The 20,873-nt window shown below is 36.5% G+C and overlaps 1 protein-coding gene across 1 annotated transcript; it reads left to right on the top strand.

Moving 5' to 3' along the window:
• Positions 1–215: 215 nt before the first annotated feature.
• On the top strand, positions 216–2,788 carry LOC113074457 (transcription factor SOX-11-like). The gene has a single exon (XM_026247302.1). The coding sequence runs from the start codon at positions 297–299 to the stop codon at positions 1,389–1,391; it is 1,095 nt and encodes a 364-aa protein (XP_026103087.1). The 5' UTR covers positions 216–296; the 3' UTR covers positions 1,392–2,788.
• The last annotated feature ends 18,085 nt before the right edge of the window (positions 2,789–20,873 follow it).

The following is a 20,873-nucleotide window of genomic DNA, read 5'->3' as shown; positions in this document are numbered from 1 at the left end:
TTGATTATATAGTTGACTTGAATTTGTTTTAGATCAGGATGTCTGTTTTCTTATCATACAGCATTTTGTTTATGAAGTCACCATTTAAATTGCCTAGGCAAGGTCTGGTTGGACGCGAAGGGTTAATGTCTGGGCTTGTGGGCGGAGCCGCGGCCCGCTATTGGATAATTATTCGTGACGCAATCGACATGAGAAACCTAGGAACTAGTTAAGAAGGCAGTCGGTAACTTTTAAAAGAGGTTTGTCTTAGAGTGCGGCATCTGCGAGTCTATCGAGGGAGAAAAGTATCTTTGACCATGGTGCAGCAGACGGAGCACAGCGAGACGGAGAGCAGCATGTCGCGAGAGACCACAGACACCGAGGAGAACGAACTGGTGGCGTGCAGTCCGGTGCCACCAAAACCGGACTGGTGCAAGACAGCCACCGGCCACATTAAACGACCCATGAATGCCTTTATGGTGTGGTCCAAGATCGAGAGGAGAAAAATCATGGAGCAGTCACCGGACATGCACAATGCTGAGATCTCCAAAAGACTTGGGAAGCGATGGAAAATGCTGAAGGACAGTGAAAAGATTCCGTTTATCCGCGAAGCCGAGCGGCTCCGGCTCCAACACATGGCTGACTACCCCGACTACAAATACAGACCCAAGAAAAAACCAAAGCTCGACACGAGTTCTTCGAAACCAGCGGTGCAGTCGCCGGAGAAGATCGGTAAAAGTGTCAGAGCTACAGGGAAGAAGTGCGCGAAACTCAAGCCGAGCAAACCGGGGAACATTACCGCGAGAGCTTCTTCGCAAGATTGCAGGTACAACTATGTTTTCACAAACTTAAAAGTGACCAAGTCTATCAAAAGGGAAATTACTGACGACGAAGATGACGATGACGACGACGACGAGGATGAGGATGACTACGAGGAAGAAGAGCACGTCAGGCTGCACAACGTCCCCGCGAGCCCCACGCTGAGCTCCGCTGCGGAGTCCGAGGGCGCCAGCATGTACGAGGAGTCCAGGCACGCGAGCGCGATTCCCGGCAGCAGACTGTTTTACAACTTCAAGAACATTACCAAGCAGAGCGCAGCTTACCCTGCCTCGGTGTCACCAGCATCCTCTTTCAGGTCCGTCTCTTCTTCGTCCAGCAGCTCCAGCGAGGACTCCGATGACTTGCTGGTGGACTTCAGTTTGAACTTAGCTGCGGGCTCTCACTCCACAGACTTGGGCAACACTTCAGGAAACCTTTGTCTCTCTCTGGTGGATAAAGATTTGGACTCTTACAGCGAGGGCAGCCTCTGTTCTCACTTCGAGTTCCCGGACTATTGCACTCCTGAGCTCAGTGAGATGATTGCGGGAGACTGGCTGGAGGCGAACTTTTCAGACCTGGTTTTCACTTACTAACTTACTAACTCCTCCAGAACCAAGGGGGCATCTCGCATCTTCAGGTTATTTTTGGACTCTGTCTCCGTGCTTGTCCTGGTTAAGACGGTGGATCCTGCGTTACGAGATTTGTAACGTAGAAGAACAAAAATGACAACATTGTCAACATATTGACAGGGCTGTGTGTGTATGGCAAGCGCTTTTAACATATATTCCTTAAAATAACATAGTTTCTACTTTTATCTGACAAGCAGTTGTTTTTATCATTGTAAGCCATAAGTAGTTGGTGTTTTTTTTTTTATTATTATATAAGATCACTGTAAATGTCATGTCTTTGCTGCTAGTCACTATGGCAGTATAAAAATCTACTTTTCCATTCCGATAGGTACTAGTATAGGATAATAACTAGTAGGAGTAATATGTATATAAATAATAAATTTCTATTGAAACTGAGATGCTAACCACTATTGAATCATTTAATGGTAATTAAAAATAAGTGCTAGTCAAATAAAAATAGAGACCAGTTAGTTTAAAGAAATAAATGTTAAAGTAGCTTGCCATAGTGTGGTTATTCTGTGGGGTTGCAGTGAAACTGCTTAAACTGTGGTGGAGAGCAAAATGTAAAATCTGAACTATGCATTCCCATCCCACCCATATCTCTACAGGGAGCTGGCAAACGGTTGCTGGACCGAATGGAGGCAATTCTGAAACGCTGTTCAGGATGGAACTTATTCTGAGGTCTTATGTGATTTATTTACGCCACAAAAGTTTCTTTTTTGTGTGTGTGTAACCATTTCCGTTTCCCTCCAAGTATGGGCATATTTAAGCAGATAACCACTCTGAACACACAGGTATGGCAGGAAGCATTTTGATACATGACCAACATACCTCATCTTTTTAAAAAAAAAATTAAAATATTTTCTGGCGTATTTTTGTACAGTTAAAGGGAATGTTCTTACTGTGCTTTAAGTGAGGTTTTTCAGGCACTTCAACCCGGTTTTATTTGTAAAAGCATGCAAGAATTAAACTGAGAAGTCGACTTGCATTTAAATGCCTGGTTATTTTACTCCAGGCAAATGTACAGCTGTAGATCTGAAGCGTTTCTATAGGGAAGTGTACAATGGAATTGGGGGAACACATGAGCCTCATTTCTGGTACTAGATTGAAGATTGTATATGTTCTGTAATATAGTAAAGCTAGGAGTTTATGTATATCTGTTTGAATGGGTCCCAAATAGCAGGTGTAAAACTGGATTTTGTTTTGCTTTTTTATTTTCATTATAATGGCACATTTGTTTTTCATTATTTTGTGCAATATACTCTCAATTGACCATCTGCGTTTTGTAGCAAAGGAAATGAGTTACATGTCGTCATGCTGAAGTCTGTATCTGACACAAATAAATCAGCTGGAACTGATAAGAAAATGTATGTCTGTTTAATGGCATGTGTGCGTGTGTGTTTGAGTGATCAAAGCAAGGATATTTGTGATCTTGCCATTGGGCTCCTTCAGAAGGGTTGGTGTTTCCAGATGCAAGCAAACATTTTCCCACCCCTCCTTTCAATTTGAGTAATGGCTTTATTTTTTCCCCTTTTCCTTCTCCACTGGACCGGAAAAAAAGAAATCTGCTCCTTTAAGAAATCAAATCTCGCGCTGCTGGATGAGGCCCATTTTGATTGGTGTAACCATTACCCCCCCCCCCCCCCACCCTTCTTTTCTTAACTGCATTCATTCAGCAAGCCTCTGAAGTCTAGACTTAATGCAGAGTCTGGTAAGTATTCTGCTCTGGAAGTGCACAAAAACTTGCAGTCTTTTACTCAATATTTCTACAAAAAAAAATTTGTACTGATATAGCACAAACCACAGGTTTTCTGAGATTATTTCAAAGAAGATTCAAATGGGAAGCCTCCTGCTTGGGATAGATACAGGCCCGTTCCAGCACGGCATGTTATTAATGATTGTGTCATTGCAATCTGGTTTTGTATGATGCAATATTACCTCAGCTTTTATTCTAGTGAGTAGCAGTGGATCTAATAATAGGCTTCAGGAACTGTGCTTCTGGCACTCACTATCTGTTTCTGCATAACTCATGTGCCACCCAGCCCAAACCGATGGTACGTGGGTTGTAAGACTAGTTTACAGTCAAGGTAATGATCAAATAATTCTTTTACTGAACATGTAAAACGAAACAAAAACCTCCTTTCTCTACGTCTACCAGGCCCATCAACTTAATAAGATCTCTCTTTGAGGATTCTCTTCTGATTTAGCTTTAAATAATAAGTAATACACTTCTGTTGTTCACCTAATCAATGTTTTTGAAAACTGGCTTAGATATTCAGTTTTTCTTTTTCCGCTAATATATTTTCAGTCTTGTAGTTTGGCTACATATTCTCAGTGCTGGTCAGGAAGTGCTCTCATTAGGGCAAATATGAAAGTTTTTCCGACATCTGGCGTGCTGCTTGATTCAAACAGGAAGATTAATTATGGCAGGCAAGTTTTGAGTTGAATTTCTTTGTGCCACGTAATGCCTATAATAGGAATCTTTGCTGAAAAATAGAATGCAAACTTTTGCTCTATCTTATCTATTAAGGCACTGAAAATGAGCATTCCAGATTTAAATTATGTTTGATGTGTCATCTTACCACAGTGAATATCTCCAGAAGGTGTGACTATATTAACAGGTAGAATACCAACATTTGACTCTGAAATTAATTATGGCATTACAAAGATGAGAACAGACTTCCTGAATTAGAGTCTTTAAAGGGATAGTTCACTTTGAAATAAAATTTTGGTATGTTTTAGCTTACCTCAAGGGCATCCATGATTTAGGTGTCTTTGTTTCTGCGGTAGTTTCAATTTTGATATTTTTAGGTCAAACCATTATTGTTTGTCACTTATATAATGGAGGTCTATGGTCACCACCTCAAAGATCATGCACAGAGAAGTCCAAATTAAACAATTCCCCAATCATAAGTTCACATTGATTGTCTAAGATACGAAACGAGCGGTTTGTGTGAGAAAACGAACAGTATTTATGTAGTTTTTACCTCTTATACACAACCACGTCCAAGTGATCTGAGGGTGCGCATTCTTCCTGGTGTGTGACGCAGAGGTGGAGCAGGGAGGTGGCTAATGGCGAATGTTTTGTCAAAAGCCCGTCTCTTTTAGTTTTTTTTTTTAAATAACTTCAACTTTGTTTAATTTCTTCTAGACCTTTTTTTTTTTACTGAGTAACCATCATCATTTCCCCAGATAGTGTAAAGATTTTTAGGCATTCTATTATCTCAAACAGCCTGAAAAATAGTGCATTTAACTGACGTACATGGGGGGAAAATCTCCCTGGAGGAGTCTTTTTTTTTTTTTAAGATGCTTCGTGTTGGTCACTTAATGGCTGGTGTAAAATCTGTTGAGAAGCATTGAGGTAGAGTTTAGTTCATCTCTGGGATGCTGGGTGCCCCCACAATCTCCTCCCCGCAAATCTTTACTTCACTTATGCTTGTGGTTTTGTTGGTCTTACTCAATTGCTTTGGAGCCGTATCTCTGACAGAGAATAACAAGCAAAGCAGCTTACATACTCATACAACACAAAGTATGTGTCTGTCAAATCGCTCACCTCCCACTATCACAGATGGCGGTCTGGTGTGAGGATATACTGTCGTTTATGTCTCTGCCATTAATTAAAGCCAAACAGAGAGACAAACTGGATTTGCAGCTTAAACCGTATGCCACTGTGCTTTATTGATTAAACTTGGGATCTGCGCACTCTGTGCTACTACAGTACATGTTTAGTCTGGACTAGTTGAAAGAACTCTGTGGTATCAGTTATGGGCCCATAAACTATATGAATGGAAGTAAGAGTATTATTATAAAATGTTATGTATATTCACTGTGGGAGGTTTCTGAAAAGCCTAAAATGAAATTCACACTCTCTAGTGCTAATTTGACAATCTGCATAAACGAATGAAAACATTCAAGTTTAAACATTTCAGCTGCTCATTAACGGTTGCTCGTCTCTTCCTTGCAATGTTATGATTATACTGGTTTAATGGGTTGTGTCCATCATGCATTTATCACAAATAACTTGAGGACTTCTTTAAGTCACAAATTAATTTTATGGTACAGATATGATCTAAACAGATTATGGTAGTTTTCATTAAGCCTCACGACGATGAGCAATATTAATTAGGAGATTCTCTATTTTTTGTTCAATAATCATAGAAACCATTCAAACCACTTTTCATTAGTCAGTTAAAAAGTTTAAACCTTAAAATTCTGATTTACTTGTACAACTCACAATTGTATTGTTTTTCTGCCACAGAAAAAAAGGTTACTTTTCACAATTCTGACTTTCTTCTTGAAATTGTGGTATAGACGTCACAATTCTGACTTTTCTTTATAGGAATGCAATTTTTTTTTTTACATTACATTTTACCATCTTAAACAATGTTGAATTTTGGACCTGGATATCTATTAACATGGGTCTTCTGCGCATATGTAATTGTAAATATGTAAATATGAAAATATGTAATGGACTTTACCTCCATTAAAACCCATTCTGAACATGTTAAAATACCTTTTGATGGAAATCGGGAGTTGTGGTGCAATCGAATAGGCTGAGGATTAATCAGTTTTCCTCCCTTTTTGCTCTTTCTGTTGACGCCGTGCAGTGTCTGTGCACAATTTGCTTACACATGAGTAATTTATACATTTGAATCTAATAATGTAATCATTTGATACCTGAAACATGCGGTTTACTTGTAGATTGGTTTATTAGAAGATGCTTTCATCTGAAGATAAATTATATTATACATTTTAAATGAAGATACAAGTGCCTTTATCCATTTTCCTCCTTAATAAATCTTCTGATTGACACTTGCGCCTGAGACACATACCGCTGGACTTTATTTTTCTAAGCACACAGACATCCTGGCCCGTCATTAGTCACATATGTGGGATGAATGTTCAAAGGAAGGTCCCTCAAATAAATGTAAATAAAACACATAAGAACAACCGGAAGAGCAAGACCACATGCTATCAGACTATTTATTAGTCCTATGATCTTTTCAGGTCTGAGAGATAGTTTTTTGTTCAGCCAGAAAGCCTTCAGAAGTCATTCGATTAGTCACTAACCAGTGTAGCCCTCAACTGTACGTCTGCATGTCTTGGCTTTTTTCCAACTGACTCTCAGCAATTTCTGTTATCCTCAATTTCCTGTAATTGAGCTTGTCATGTTTGTGCAGAGAGATGTCACATCAGATCACATGGTGCTTTTTGAGTGGTTTGAAAGAAAGGTCATTGGTCTTTCCAACTTGAGGATCTGCCTCATCTGTAGTTTTTGGCCCAGTTTCATAATTTCTCATTTGCATAGCATCCGTACGTCCTGTTTGTCCCTCACTCCACCATTTCTCAAGGCATTTTTTCAGTTCACAGATCCTCTGTCATGTCAAGGCAAGTTTTAACACAACCAAACATTTTATTTTATTTAAATAGTGGCTTTATACATTGAGTTAGTTTAGGAACTGAATCATTGGTCTGAGCACATCTGAATTAAGCCTGTGTTCATGTGATATTAAATTACATCATGTTAAAAATGTGCTTTGCATAAGTTTTTTTTTTTTAAGAAGCCTCTCATGCTCACCAAGGCTGCATTTATTTGGTCAAAAATACACTAAATACAGTATTTTAAATGCGTTTTCATCCTGTGATGGCAAAGCTGAATTGTCAGCAGCCATTACTCTTAAATGCTGATTTGGTGTTTCATAAACTTTTCTTTTTATTGCCAAAATTGAAAATAGTAGTGCTGCTTAATAATTTTGTGAATCCATTTTGTCTTTGGATTCTCTGATGAATAGAAAGTTCAGCACAACGTCATGTGAAATAAAAATATTTTGTAACATTATAAATGTCTTACTGTCACTCTTGATTATATTTTGCTGGATAAAAAAATATTAATTTATTTTTAAAGAAATTTAAAATATTGTTACAATTTAAAATAACCTACAAAAAGTCGATGGAAACTTCAAATTTGCATTAAATCTAAAGTTTGTCTTCTACTTTTATTGCAGTGTAGATAGTTTTATTGTCCATGACGATCAAGAAAGCAACTGTACGCAGATGTAATTTACTGAGGTGTAGTAATTAAGAGATTAGATGAACTTTTGATTAACCATTGCATTGTACTTGATCAACAAATTGTTTTTGATGAAAGTGGCATACAGAATTAAGAAGTGCCATAAATATTGTGTAACCTGTAACACATATGCAAGGATCCGCTTGCATAAGAAAAAATAATCTGCAAATAATTGCCATTTAAATACTGTATATATATATATATATATATATATATATATATATATATATATATATATATATATATATATATATATATAGCAAATATGAAAAATATATAGCAAATATTTACAAATTTGCTATCAATAATCAGATTATGTCTTTTTTATGCTACTGCCTGTTAGTTATGTAATACAATTAGTAGTATTCAGATCCTCTGCAAGCCTAGTGCCCTTTTTTTTTTTTGGCATGTTTTCACCCCAAACAGTACAACTAACTCCAAACCTCCCCTTCATCTTCTCCTCAGCCCTTCCCCCAAAGCTCCAGACCAAAACACAGATAAGCCTGGCTTTCTGTTACTTCCTGCTGATCCCGTAGACTGATAAGTATTCAGTGCTGCTGCAAAAGCACTAAAGCACTGAGGAAGATGTCATTACCTGTTTTGGACAAAGCTATCGCTGTCAATCACTTATGTGTGCTTTTCCTTCTCACACTGTTGCAGTGATTAGCTCTTGTATTTCTTAGAATTCTTAAAGAGAGCAGAGGTCTCATCTTTTCAAAACGAGGCCTTCAAAGCAAGACGTCAGATCAATCTGTACTGTCTGGCCTCAAAACATATCTTGAAAAGCTCATTTTTCTGATAGATGGTTGTTCTCAAATACACATTTCTGTATTTGAATGGGTCTATAGTGATGGTGACACCAAGCTTTCAAAGATGCCAAGACATCTAACCTAAAAGTGTGTGCTTAAGTGCGGCCCTCAAGTCAATCTATTCCTGGAAATACAATCGGCCGGTGTGCCTTAGATATGACAGCTCTGCGTTTTCAAGCTAAGCATGTCTTTTTAAATGTAAATACTAATAGTGATGTAAATATTCCCCTCACAGAGCCATTCTTAAGCCTTAATAGGTTTTTGATATGTCTGTTGTTGTGTTTACCATGCAAGTCACACAAGATAATGGCTCAATGCTCTTAAATGAGTACATGTATTACCCAGCTAAAGTTTTCAGGCACTTATGGATTCAGGTTATTTGTTTTCTCTGCTCTCATATCTGACAACATAATTGAACAATCTATATTTCCTCTACTCTCCCCTGCCAGAGAGCCATTGTGGTTTAGTGGATTGATTAGATTGATTCTGATGGAATATATGCTTCGTTCTCCCACAGTGTAAACTTTCTCTGGGTCCTCAGTGAAGCTGTACTGCCACAAGTTTGCAGATAAATGCACTGTAAGAAAAATAATTTGTCTTGTAGCACTGTACATTGTATTTTTCTGGACGCAACAGGAGCTGATAGCTGGGAAATTTCCAAAAAACGAAGCGGATCTTCTGATGGCATTGTTTATGTAAATGCAATAGGTGAGTTGGTTTAGTAATTTGAAATTAGATATTAGCAAAATTTTGCAACTGATGCAATTTGGATGAGGCAGTTCTCATGTTACGGGTTATTCTCGGCAGAATATTGAAGTCTTGTGTGCTTTGCTGTTGGAGTTGTATTAGTAATTAGAAATTAATTGTGCACAAATTAAATATACAAATCACCAAATTCATTATGATTTAAATAAGTATTGGTGCAAAACACCCCAAACACTGGACATTTCCCATTTCCAAGCAATTCTCGGCAGACTACTGTGATCTTGTGTACTTCACTGTTTGAGCTTATTTAGTAGCAACTTTAAATTAATAATGCACAAAATTAAGTATGCAACAGAAGTATTGTTGCAAACATGCTCAAAATTTGCCCAAGATGCAATTTGCATGGGGCAGTTTTCATGTTGTGATTGATTTTCAGCAGACTTCTGCAATATTGTGTACTGTAATCATTGTTGAAAAAAAAAATTCACAAATGTCTCTTTTAAGTAAAAATAAGTTTACCACCAATTTCTGTGATGTTAATTGTGCTAGGCACTCAGTGGTGAAGTTTGTGAATAAGGTGCAATCTATAACCCCTCATTTGCATAGAAAAGAGCTGTGTGCCTTATTTCCTGCTATTAATTTCAGGTTATTTTAGCGCACTCAGAGCTTGATTAAACTGGATTTCGAGCAGTTAGTGAAAAAGGTTTTCGCGGTGAAATACTGCCTGTACCTTGTGTTGCATGAGCTTCCTTAAAAATAAAATAAAAATGCGAATGAGAAATATAGTTTTTATTCCTATGCTGTTTACTCTCGTTAATGTAACAATATAGCAGAGATAACTCTTCATGTTTTGATACACCATGAGAGTAAGTCAGAGCTAATTAGATGCCTGCACACATATAAGAACATACAGAGGCAGACCTGAACACACAAATGGTTGTGCGTACAGTTGGAAATGCATCACAAAATCCCTGCATACAGATCACCAGATTCCCTGTCAAATTAGGAGAAGCTGAGAATTTACTTGCTGTCAAATCCTTGTAGGAGCTCTACTAACAAGAGCAAACAGAGAGGCAATGAAGGACATTCAAAGCTGAAGAAAAGCCTGTCACCTTTTTGGGTGAAATATGCGGTGACAGAGCAGGAGAAATAGAAAAGAGGGGTTGGAAATCTGTGAAATGCAATTCTGCTATAATTAAAGCAGCAGTCTCTCTTTCTCTCTCGTTCTCCACATCACCAGCTTCCACTTTTCCTGCTCATTTCTCAAATTAATGTGTGACCTGCACAATGCTCCCAATGTGTGAAACGACTAATTGGCTGGTTTAAAGTCCAATCTTGTGAAAGGAGCTGTCTGCCATGTTCCCCCTTTACGCTCCCTCTTCTTCCTGTGCTACAAATCATAATGCACACACATGCTAATGGCTGAAGTTTTCCAGAGGTCTTTCGATAAGTGGCCCAAGCGCTCTGCCTGCTTCTCGAGCAGAGATTGGCTCCTAATGGGGACAGTTATAAACAGCCGTGACTGGTGAGTGAGTCGGGGTCACATGCACTTACGAGGCCTTAGTGAAGAGGTGTTTTAGTGGGCTATATACTGTTCTTATTGCTCGGCAATATTTAATAATTGATGATTGACAGAGCTTTTGTCATTGTGAATGTTCATGAACTTTCACATTAGATGCTTTACATAGTTGTAGATAGTGTCCCCCTCTGTGTTTTTAACTGAACGAGTATGCCCTCAATCATGCCTGTCTTGATTGTAAATCTACATATTTTTTAATGGGGTTTTTTAGGTATATTTATCAATGCAGGATAGGGGACTGAAAATATGTAAATGATGTAACATCATGTTAAATTGAATTTTACAGTACAATGCAGTCAAATTTATGATTTTTGCAAGTAGAGACTATGAATATCCCTATAATTTGTAGTGAAAAGTTAATGCCCTGAAGTTCCTTTTATCAAACATGATAAAAAAGATATATAGATATTGAAATAGCTTTTTCTTTTTTTTTTCTTTTTTTTTGTTTTTTTTTTTATTTTATTTTTTATTTTTTTATAATGTATATTTGGGTATTTTGTGTCACAGTTTCTGTTATTTAGTTAATATTAATTTTACAGTGTGCACTGTTTATATATGAGTATTGGCCTTGTTTTATGGACCAGCCACATATGATGAACTAGCAGAGTAATGGCTGCTGACAATTCAGCTTTGCCATCACAGGAAGAAAATGCATTTAAAATACTGTATTTAGTGTATTTTTGACCAAATAAATGCAGCCTTGGTGAGCATAAGAGGCTTCTTAAAAAAAAAAAACTTATGCAAAGTCACATTTTTAACATGATGTAATTTAATATCACATGAACACAGGCTTGATCCAGATGTGCTCAGACCAATGATTCAGTTCCTAAACTAACTCAATGTATAAAGCCACTATTTAAATAAAATAAAATGTTTGGTTGTGTTAAAACTTGCCTTGACATGACAGAGGATCTGTGAACTGAAAAAATGCCTTGAGAAATGGTGGAGTGAGGGACAAACAGGACGTACGGATGCTATGCAAATGAGAAATTATGAAACTGGGCCAAAAACTACAGATGAGGCAGATCCTCAAGTTGGAAAGACCAATGACCTTTCTTTCAAACCACTCAAAAAGCACCATGTGATCTGATGTGACATCTCTCTGCACAAACATGACAAGCTCAAAAAGCCTATGCTTTAAAAAAAAAAAAAAAATATATATATATATATATATATATATATATATATAATAATAATAATAATAATACATATATGTATATATATGATTTATTTTCTCTTACATTTTAAGTAAAAAAGCAGATTTCAGTAGTTCAAGTTGTATATTTTATATCAGTTAAACAAAAAATGGTTATGAAATATACAGGAACCAATGTTATCCCATATAAAAATATTTTTTTACCGTACATTTAACAGAATATTTTTTACAGTGTATAGTAATATTAAGATTTTTTTTTTTATTTTGAGGCGAAAAGTGAATGTTATACCTTTACTGTAAGATTGCCCCTTCGAATTGGAGCAGAATGTTGTTGCTAGTGTTTTTATTATTTCATTTATTTTGTAATAATTCAATAGATTATTTGATTGCAAATTTATTCACGATTTTCTACTTTGCAACCAAATTAGCAAATATCTCATCTGCATGCATCTTCATCCTGTACATGCTAAAGTTGTCTCTAAACAATTTAGCAGTAAATTCACTTTTACCCTAAATAAAATAGTCACTGAAATTGCATTTACATTGAACAAAATTTTACCATATAGTTATCCTCTGTGTATATATTGGGACAGAGTATATCACAACATGCTAACTGCACATACAAATGTCAGCATTACTGCAATTAACATTTCAATTTCGGCTTTATTGACAGCGTTGCATTGGTTTGAGGTTATTGATTTGTATATACATATGTGTCTGTCTGTGATTTTTGAAAAGAAAGGGCTGGTGAGTGATTGTATGTATGGGTCATTGTGAGGTCGTCTCAGTGAGTTGCAGTATTCATGCATGTGCATGTCTGTCCCATGCTGACGTCAGCTTCTCTGCCAGTACTCACTCCACTAGTCATCGTCAGTCTTCTTTATCATATCTTTCATTGTCATCCAATTAGCTTGAACGAAGGCAAAGACAATAAACATTATACCACGGCGGGAGATTACAGGCTCTGATGTTTGGGTTATAGTGGTGAATACTTTCCATTCCCAGATGTAGTACCTCTCCGATCCCTTTCCTATGATGCCATCTCATTATGACATGATCGTAGCCCATATCAAAGCCGGCAGACGTGTTCGGACCAAGGAACGAGATGTCATAATAAGATACTTCACCAGCACAATTCGAACTATAAAGGCACCGAGGGAGAGCATTCCTCATTTGATCATGCAGCAAAGATGACCCTGGTAAACTAGCATTACATTGCCCCCAAACAAACATGGCGCTTCTTGTTTCCCAATCACAAATGCATTCTTTTTCATGTGTGCGTAGAGGCTTTGACTTCTTAGCCAAATTGTTTTTCAAAGCTGTTTGGAAGGGCGAGGTCAAACTGGAATCAAGGAGGCCGGTGCTTGCCTGGAAACCAAAGGATGCATTATTTTAAAAGCCTTTTTTGTTGTGAGTCTCTGCAGCATCTGTGTTCTGAGAAATCTGATCCAGAGAAAAAATGAGCTGCAGGGGTAATACGTGGTTCTGCGACCAGCGTACAATAGCAAAAGGCTAGAAGAGACAGACAGGAAAAGAAGGCAGACTATTGAACGAGCCTCTGCACTCTCTCTCACACACATGCACATTTTTCTCAGTGAATCTTAAAAACAGGGCTTAAACAGAACAGCTTTGCTATCCTTCACACACTAGTTCATGTATGAAGGGGATTAATCATCTCAAGTTCCTGAGCGCATCTGCAGGGAGTCAAAAAGAGACTAAAAAATCCACTTTTCCTCCAGGTGTTACAAACACTCAGCCACCAGCACAATTTTTAGACGGGTTACTTTAGAAGTTGACAACTGACTTATGTAAGAATTGATGAACTTCACTAATTGATGTCACTCTGTAATGTGTTGTAATGGTTTTTCCTTAAATTTTATGTCCAGTCCTATATATGTTAGGGTTATCCATAATTATTATTATTATTTTCTAATTTATAATAAAATCAACCTTAATTATAAGAAACCACTGTAAAATAAACTATTGTAACTATTTATATTATATTATATTATATTATATTATATTATATTATATTATATTATATTATATTATATTATATTATATTATTTAAAAAAGAAATATATATATATTTTAAATATAAGTTTCTTATATACTGTTTCATATGCATTTAAAAAATATTTCATATGTTACATTTTGGGGTTCCAGCCAGGTCAATATTAGTAGCTTTAAACATCTTTAATATTTATTCCATAAAAATATTTATGATATTCATTAACATGAAAAAAAAAATCTATATATTATTTAAGTTTGTAACTTATATTCTGTTTGTGGTCCAAGCCAGGTCCTTGTTAATAGCTTAACTATATAATTTGCTTTAATCATCCTCCATATAAATATTTTATGTCTGTGTTCACATTAAATATTGCAATTAAATAATGTAAATATGTCATTTAAGTCTCTGGGTCCACAAACATAAAAATAGTTAAGTCTCAACAGAACATGAGGGTTTTAAAAACAGTCTGTCCTGAGGGGCCATGGTTCTTTCACTTCCTCTCATTCTGGTGTCAAAGCATTGAGAAATTAGTGTACTCTGACTGCAGAGGTTTCTGGGCATGTTTAGAAACAAAGAACACAGGCTTTTTCATGCCTTTTGATCTTCTCAGCACCTGTGGTCTCCTAACCACCTACACAAAACACACACAGACCAAAAGAAAAACGGCATGTTTCTCTGTTTGACAACTCAGAAAAAAAGGTTGATGAGTGCAACCTGCTTTTGACTTAAGAGTACACGTTGCCCGTTAGTGCATGTCACTGTCATGGTGAAGCATGTGTGAGTGATGCCCCCAATGTCTTTCATCTGCTGACTCATGGAGCATGTGTGTTTTTTTGTTTGCTCAGGTTTTGGGGCATGAGGAGGGGAGGGACCCTTCCTTGTCTTACCAGGCCTGTGTTTATCCACAGGCAGACTGTGGCTTTTTCAGATCTGTAATGGTTTTGCATTTATGTTTGGGAAAGGAAAAGTTACTGGAATACTGAGTTGATAGAGGCAGAGAAAGAAAGAAAGAAAGAAAGAAAGAAAGAAAGAAAGAAAGAAAGAAAGAAAGAAAGAAAGAAAGAAAGAAAGACAAGTTTCAGCAGTAAAAAAAGGGGGGTAGGTCCATTACTTTTCACAGATAAACATGTTTTGCTCTGCAAAAGCTGGAGAAAGTTTGTCTACCCTCTCAGGCAATCCAGCAGATGTCAATGAAAACTTCCAAGGCTTGTGTGTGTGTTCCTGTAGCAGGAAGCTAAACGATCCACCTCACAGACAAATTAAACCGAAAGGAACCTAGAGATTATAGGCCACCAGTACAGAAACCACAGTTTAAATGAAAAGACTACAGCGCAGGGTTTAACACGCTTAAACATGACAAGGAGTCATTCTTCAGCTCACTTCCAGTAAAGTCTCTTGTGCTTTTCCACGCACAATAATTTTCTGGTCACAGATCAGTTATTTTGTGTAAAACGTCTTATTGCCAACCAATTCAGATTACTTACCTCAAGAGATTTTTCACAGGTTCTATCCTTTTATAACCTTCAGTACAGACTGATCGGTGCTGCAGAATTCTGAGATACTGTGGCTGTTTGTCCGTGGTTGTGGTTGTGCAGAGGTTTTATCTTATCACCACATATCACATCCCTGTTTTTATCAGATTGTGGATTCTGGTGCTTTCTTGTCATTGGGCCGTTTGAATGTGCTGTAGCGCTGATGAGACATTTCTGTGAGCCAGATTGATATGAACATTCTTTGGAGTAGATTTTATATGAATGAAGAACATTTGTTAATTATCATCCCTATCAGAGCTCTGCTGGATGACGGTCTCCTCCTTCTGCTTGTTTTGAGAAGTAATACTGGTGTGGAGAATCAGGTACGTCATGCACCAATCTTTTGAGCCACGATAACATCTTAGTATTTTATTATTGATATGTAAGATATTTTAGTAAAACACTTTTCAATTAGCGTGCAAGGGGACCTGGCTTCAAATCCTAATCTTGTTTATAATATTCTTAATAAACCAAGCAAAATTGCAACTGAGCTGGAAAATTAAATTTGACAAGCAGGGTTTTTTTTTTTGTTTCCCACATGAAAAAAAAGCCATATAGGTTTTGAATGGTATGCTGATAAAATATTCAGTTTAAAGTGATGTATCTGCAAAGATGCAGTTTGATTGGATTGATCAAATGTAAAAAACAAAGTGGGATTTAGATTGTTTATATCTACAATAATCAATCTAAATCATCATCATATGCTACAGGCAACTAACAGTATGATTATTTATTTATTTATTGACTTCAATCTCCGCTTTTAGTGTGCGCCTACAAATCTAAAATGCATTTTAGCACTTCAACGCTAATCAGTTCACCGAGCGTATCAAGCACACATTTTTGACTCTAAAATTGAGTTAGACTATTTAGAACCGTGGGCAGCATGGATTTGTTGTGATTATAAAGCACACGATGCATGAATCAACTAAACAATTGCAAAATTAGTTGATTCATATCAGGGTTAAAGCAGTTCATCCCCCCATGGACACAGCTTTCCTTCCTGTTCTCTTGTCATCAGATGAGGGGAAGGGAGCTGTGGATGTCTCTGTGTGCTTGGATTTCCGTACAGACTTGTTATGAGGCAAACTAGCATGTTCCTAAAGGTCAATGGGTACAGAGGCATTACTGTCAGTGTTGATAGATTGTGATGATCACCTTCATTAGCTTTATGTATTGGACCTACAGAGAGAGAAGAGGAAAAATCTTGATTTCCAGATGCGCTTTGGTCTAGAAGAGAAATATATGACGCTTTACAATATGCTTGTATGTTGACATTAGTTAAATGCATTAGTTAACATGAGCTAACAAATAATACAATAAAATGGTGCAATTTAACATAACAGGCTATTTCTAGTTATAATCTTTTCCTTGAAATGATTGTTATTAGTCAAGTGGATTCAGTCATACATCAACATTTTGTTTCTTTTTTTAAATCTGTACATTTTTGTTTTATGGCTGCATTTATTTGATTAAAAAATACATGTAAAAAAAAACTGCAATAAAAACAACGGTTCGTTTTTTAAAAAATATATATGTATATATATATGTATATGTATATATGTATATGCAGTGTGTGTGTGTGTGTGTGTTTGTAAAAAGGAATTTATCCTGCGATGGCAAAGATGAATTTTCAGCAGCTATTTCTATATGATCCTTCAGAAATCATTCTAATATGCAGATTTTAGACTTAAGAAACATTTCTTATCATCATCAATGTTAAAAACAATTGTGCTTAATATTTTTGCAGAAACTGACATAATTTTTTCAAGATTCTTTGAGGAATAGAACGTTTAAAAGAATAGAACTACCTGTAAAATTAAAGAGTAAGTAATGATGCAGAAAGAAATTGAGAGAGAGAAAGAGAGAGCATCTTTCTTCCCCCATCTGTGCTATTTTTCCTCTGCTGGTGTGCCCTCTGCAGTGGCATTAAACACAAATGATGATGTCAGCATGTCTCAGGTGTTATCAGAGACTCAGACAGATAGAGAGGAAGACGGGCTAGAGAGAAAACCAAAGGATCAGAAGTCTGACTCTCCCACCAGCGCATCGGATCACTTAACACACACACACACACACACACACACACACACACACACATACACACTAGACTGAAGCAGAATCATGATGCTACACTGACTCCCAATCATAATTCCCATTTCTGTGAAATATTTTCCATGATGTAGCAGACTCATAGGTTTTACATTAACAGCAGTACTGTCAATACCCGCAGACTGGCATTTCTGCAGATTTAAATGATCGAAGACAGATGCGAATAATGCTCCAGCTTTGGGCCTGAGATCAGTGCTTTATTTACCTCAAGCTAAATCAGTTGCTGCAGTATAGTAAAGCTAATTCCACACTACGAGACGTAAGATCATCACCCTTTGATGTTTGAAATCTGTGACTAGTTTGTTCCAAAAAACAAGTGTGTGCTTTTACTGAAAGATCAGCATATCCACATGACCACTTTCCGATGCAGGTCAGGTCAAAGGGTGCATTCATCTGCACCTAAAACATGATCAATAAAAGCGGTTAGGTCAATAGAAACAGTGGGGAGACAGAAAGGAAGATATCTTTGTTCAGGGAGTGTTGAAAGAGAAAAAAAGAAAGAGAAAGAAGCTCATTCAGTGCAATCAATATAGTGGTCAGAATCCCCTTAATGATCTGTATCTAGACACTTTTTTCACCTTGTGTTTGGATTTATTGCATCTGTGTTCCTTTTCTCCTTTTATCAAATGTAGGTCTAATTTTCTCCTTCCTTGCTCTCATTCTTTCCCTCTACATCCACAACTCTCTCTCTTTCTGTAGCATGACGTATGACCTTCAATGCACCATGGGAGGCTGTAGTAAGTGAGAGGTTATTTTGCACTTAATTGCCGTGGTGACAGTGCTGCTGAAGGGTAGTCTTTAAGGTTCTCCAGTAACATCATAGGTCAGTGACATGGCATTTCATGTCTCCTAAAGCTGTCATATTACTACAGCAGGCTGCTTAAGCCTCCAAACAACAACTAGCTATTCTCAGAGGAAAAACAGGACCATGGCATGCCTTTTCTGAGATAACATTGTTTAGTTTTTTAGTTCACACATCTTTGATTCTGGTGTCTCTTTTATGGGAGCAAACAAATTGCTTGCTGTTGAACAAAGGAATAGTTCTCAGGCTGTCCGAGATGAGTTTGTTTCTTCATATGAACAGATTTAGAAAAATTTTGCATTACATCACTTACAGTGACTCTTCAGTGAATGGGTGCCATCCCAATGAGAGTCTAAACAGCTGATAAATACATCACAGTAATCCACAAGTGCTAAGCATCAATTAGCGTCTTGTGAAGTGAAAAGCTAATCCATCATTTAGCAATTTTAACTTAAAAACATTGCTTCTGGCCAAAATATGATTCCATAATAATGCTTCCTCCAGTGAAAATTGTGCTTTATCTGTGTATATTCCTATTTGATTCAGTTAAGATTATATTGGTGAGCAAGTGATGTAATGCTAAATTGATGTAAATCTGTTTCCATAGAAACAGAATTCAAAATTCATCTATATTGTGGATCCATCCATTTGCACTTTCAAAACAACTTTCAGATTATGATTCATCATGATTCATCATTAGTTGCCACAGCCTTTTGACCACACAGAGACGATATGTTATGAAGGCTATCACATATACAATTAAAGAGGCAGTTCACCCAAAATTCTCTCATCTTACCCTCAGGTTGTTTCAAATCTGAATGATAGACTTTCTTCTGTGGAACACAACCATTTCAATGCACTCAAAGTCAATGGGAGCCAAAACAGCAGCACTGGACCCCACTGACTTTTGTTTTATGAACAAAAACAATGCAAACAGGTTTTACATACAACAAGGGAGTAAGTAAATTATTACAGAACTATTATTTTCAGGTGGAACTATATTATTTTAATACAGCATAACATCATAAAAGCTATTGAGTGCAAACGATGTAGATGTAGAGGTAATTCTGAGGTTTATATTAATGACTGATATCAGTATAGAGAGGCTTATTGTCATTCCTTCCTGCTGAACAGCCTTGATCTTAAATCTTGATTCTCCTTGAAATCTTGGGAATGACAACTCATTATAGAAAGCCTTAGACTCTCAGTAATGGTTCAGTTCAATTTCTGTGCTTTATATTCAGTAGAAAAACAGCTGTTTCCACTGCTAGTCTCTTGTATTGAAACTCAGATGAATTATGTAGCATACCTTAGAGCCAATTGTACCGTGCCGTGCCTCTAATTGGGCTGAATTTCAGTGAGAGGTTATCAATAGAGGCATTTCATGCACATTTGTTAGCAACTCAGTGAGACAGTCTGAATATTATTGCCTTATACATTTGCCAAAAGCATTATTATTATTATTAAAGTTACTGGTTTGTTATGGTTTGATCAGACATTATTATCGCAAAATATGATCACAAACAGATTTCATGTCTCTAAATGAATTGTTCTGGAATTTGTTGATAACATATGCTTGATACAATGCACAAGTTTACAAGTCAAAAGGTTATATTTATATACAGGAAATATGCAAGCTTGTTGGCCAGTCTTCCCTCTTTGCAGGCTGAGTTGCTTATGCAAAAGAAACCTGATTTCATTAGTATTTATAAGTATTTGTACGTTATGTTTACACGTACATTTTTCTATGTTAAGATTTCCTCTGGAACATACAATATGGACGTATTAAGTAATTTACTAATACACATTTACAGATCACAATTTTTCAAAAAGTTTTTATTATTATTATAAATATACTAGTTAAATGTTGCTCATAAAAATATATTTTATAATTTAAAAATGTAATTATGAAATACCAGTCCATTTCATTTGAACATTTTAAGGTTCAGAGTTTGGAATACAGCCCCGGATCAGAAAGAAACTGTAATAAAGTCATGTCTTTATTTTATGGTGTCTTTGTTACATGTTACATGTACTTGTTATTATAATAACAATAAATTATGCATAAGTACATGCAAGTACCCCTAAGCCAAACCCTAACCCTAACCCTAACCCTAGCTAGTAAGAACATGTTGTTAATTAACATTACTTAGAACTTAAATGTATAATTACACTGTAACAAGGACATCTAAAAATAAAGTGTAACCAATGCATTGAATACATGTGATGGCATTGAACATTTTTATTAAAATCATTGAATACATACATTTAAATCAAACTATTATTTGCATAGCAAGCATTCAAAAATGTATGTGTCCTAGAAAAACTGAATCCAAAATATATTTCTTGTCTTTTTAGTTTTAAAGTAATAGTTCACCCAAAAATGAAAGCTGTATCATACAGAATGGAATGGCATGATTTTGAGAAAATAATTATATGTTTTTGTGTGAACTGTACCTTTAACAATCATTCCCTCCATAGTGACCATAAAATACTTGACTAATGACTTCCCAGAAGTAAATCAGCTAATGTGATAGATGCAAGGATAGCTCTTGTATGCACAGTTGTTTCACAAGTACAACATCAGATGTCACAGAAAGAACAGACTAAAAGCACTCCAGAAAAACACGGAAAGAAAGAGAGACATTGGTAGAGAACCAGCCAGCCATG

The sequence above is a fragment of the Carassius auratus genome, unplaced genomic scaffold, assembly GCF_003368295.1.
Source record: "Carassius auratus strain Wakin unplaced genomic scaffold, ASM336829v1 scaf_tig00014726, whole genome shotgun sequence".
NCBI lineage: Eukaryota > Metazoa > Chordata > Actinopteri > Cypriniformes > Cyprinidae > Carassius > Carassius auratus.
Note: the sequence above shows the minus strand (reverse complement) of the source record. Positions and strands in the feature narration are given on the sequence as shown.

Coding starts and splice junctions, on each gene's coding strand:
- LOC113074457 (XM_026247302.1), top strand. CDS start 297: ATGGTGCAGCAGACGGAGCACAGCGAGACGGAGAGCAGCATGTCGCGA.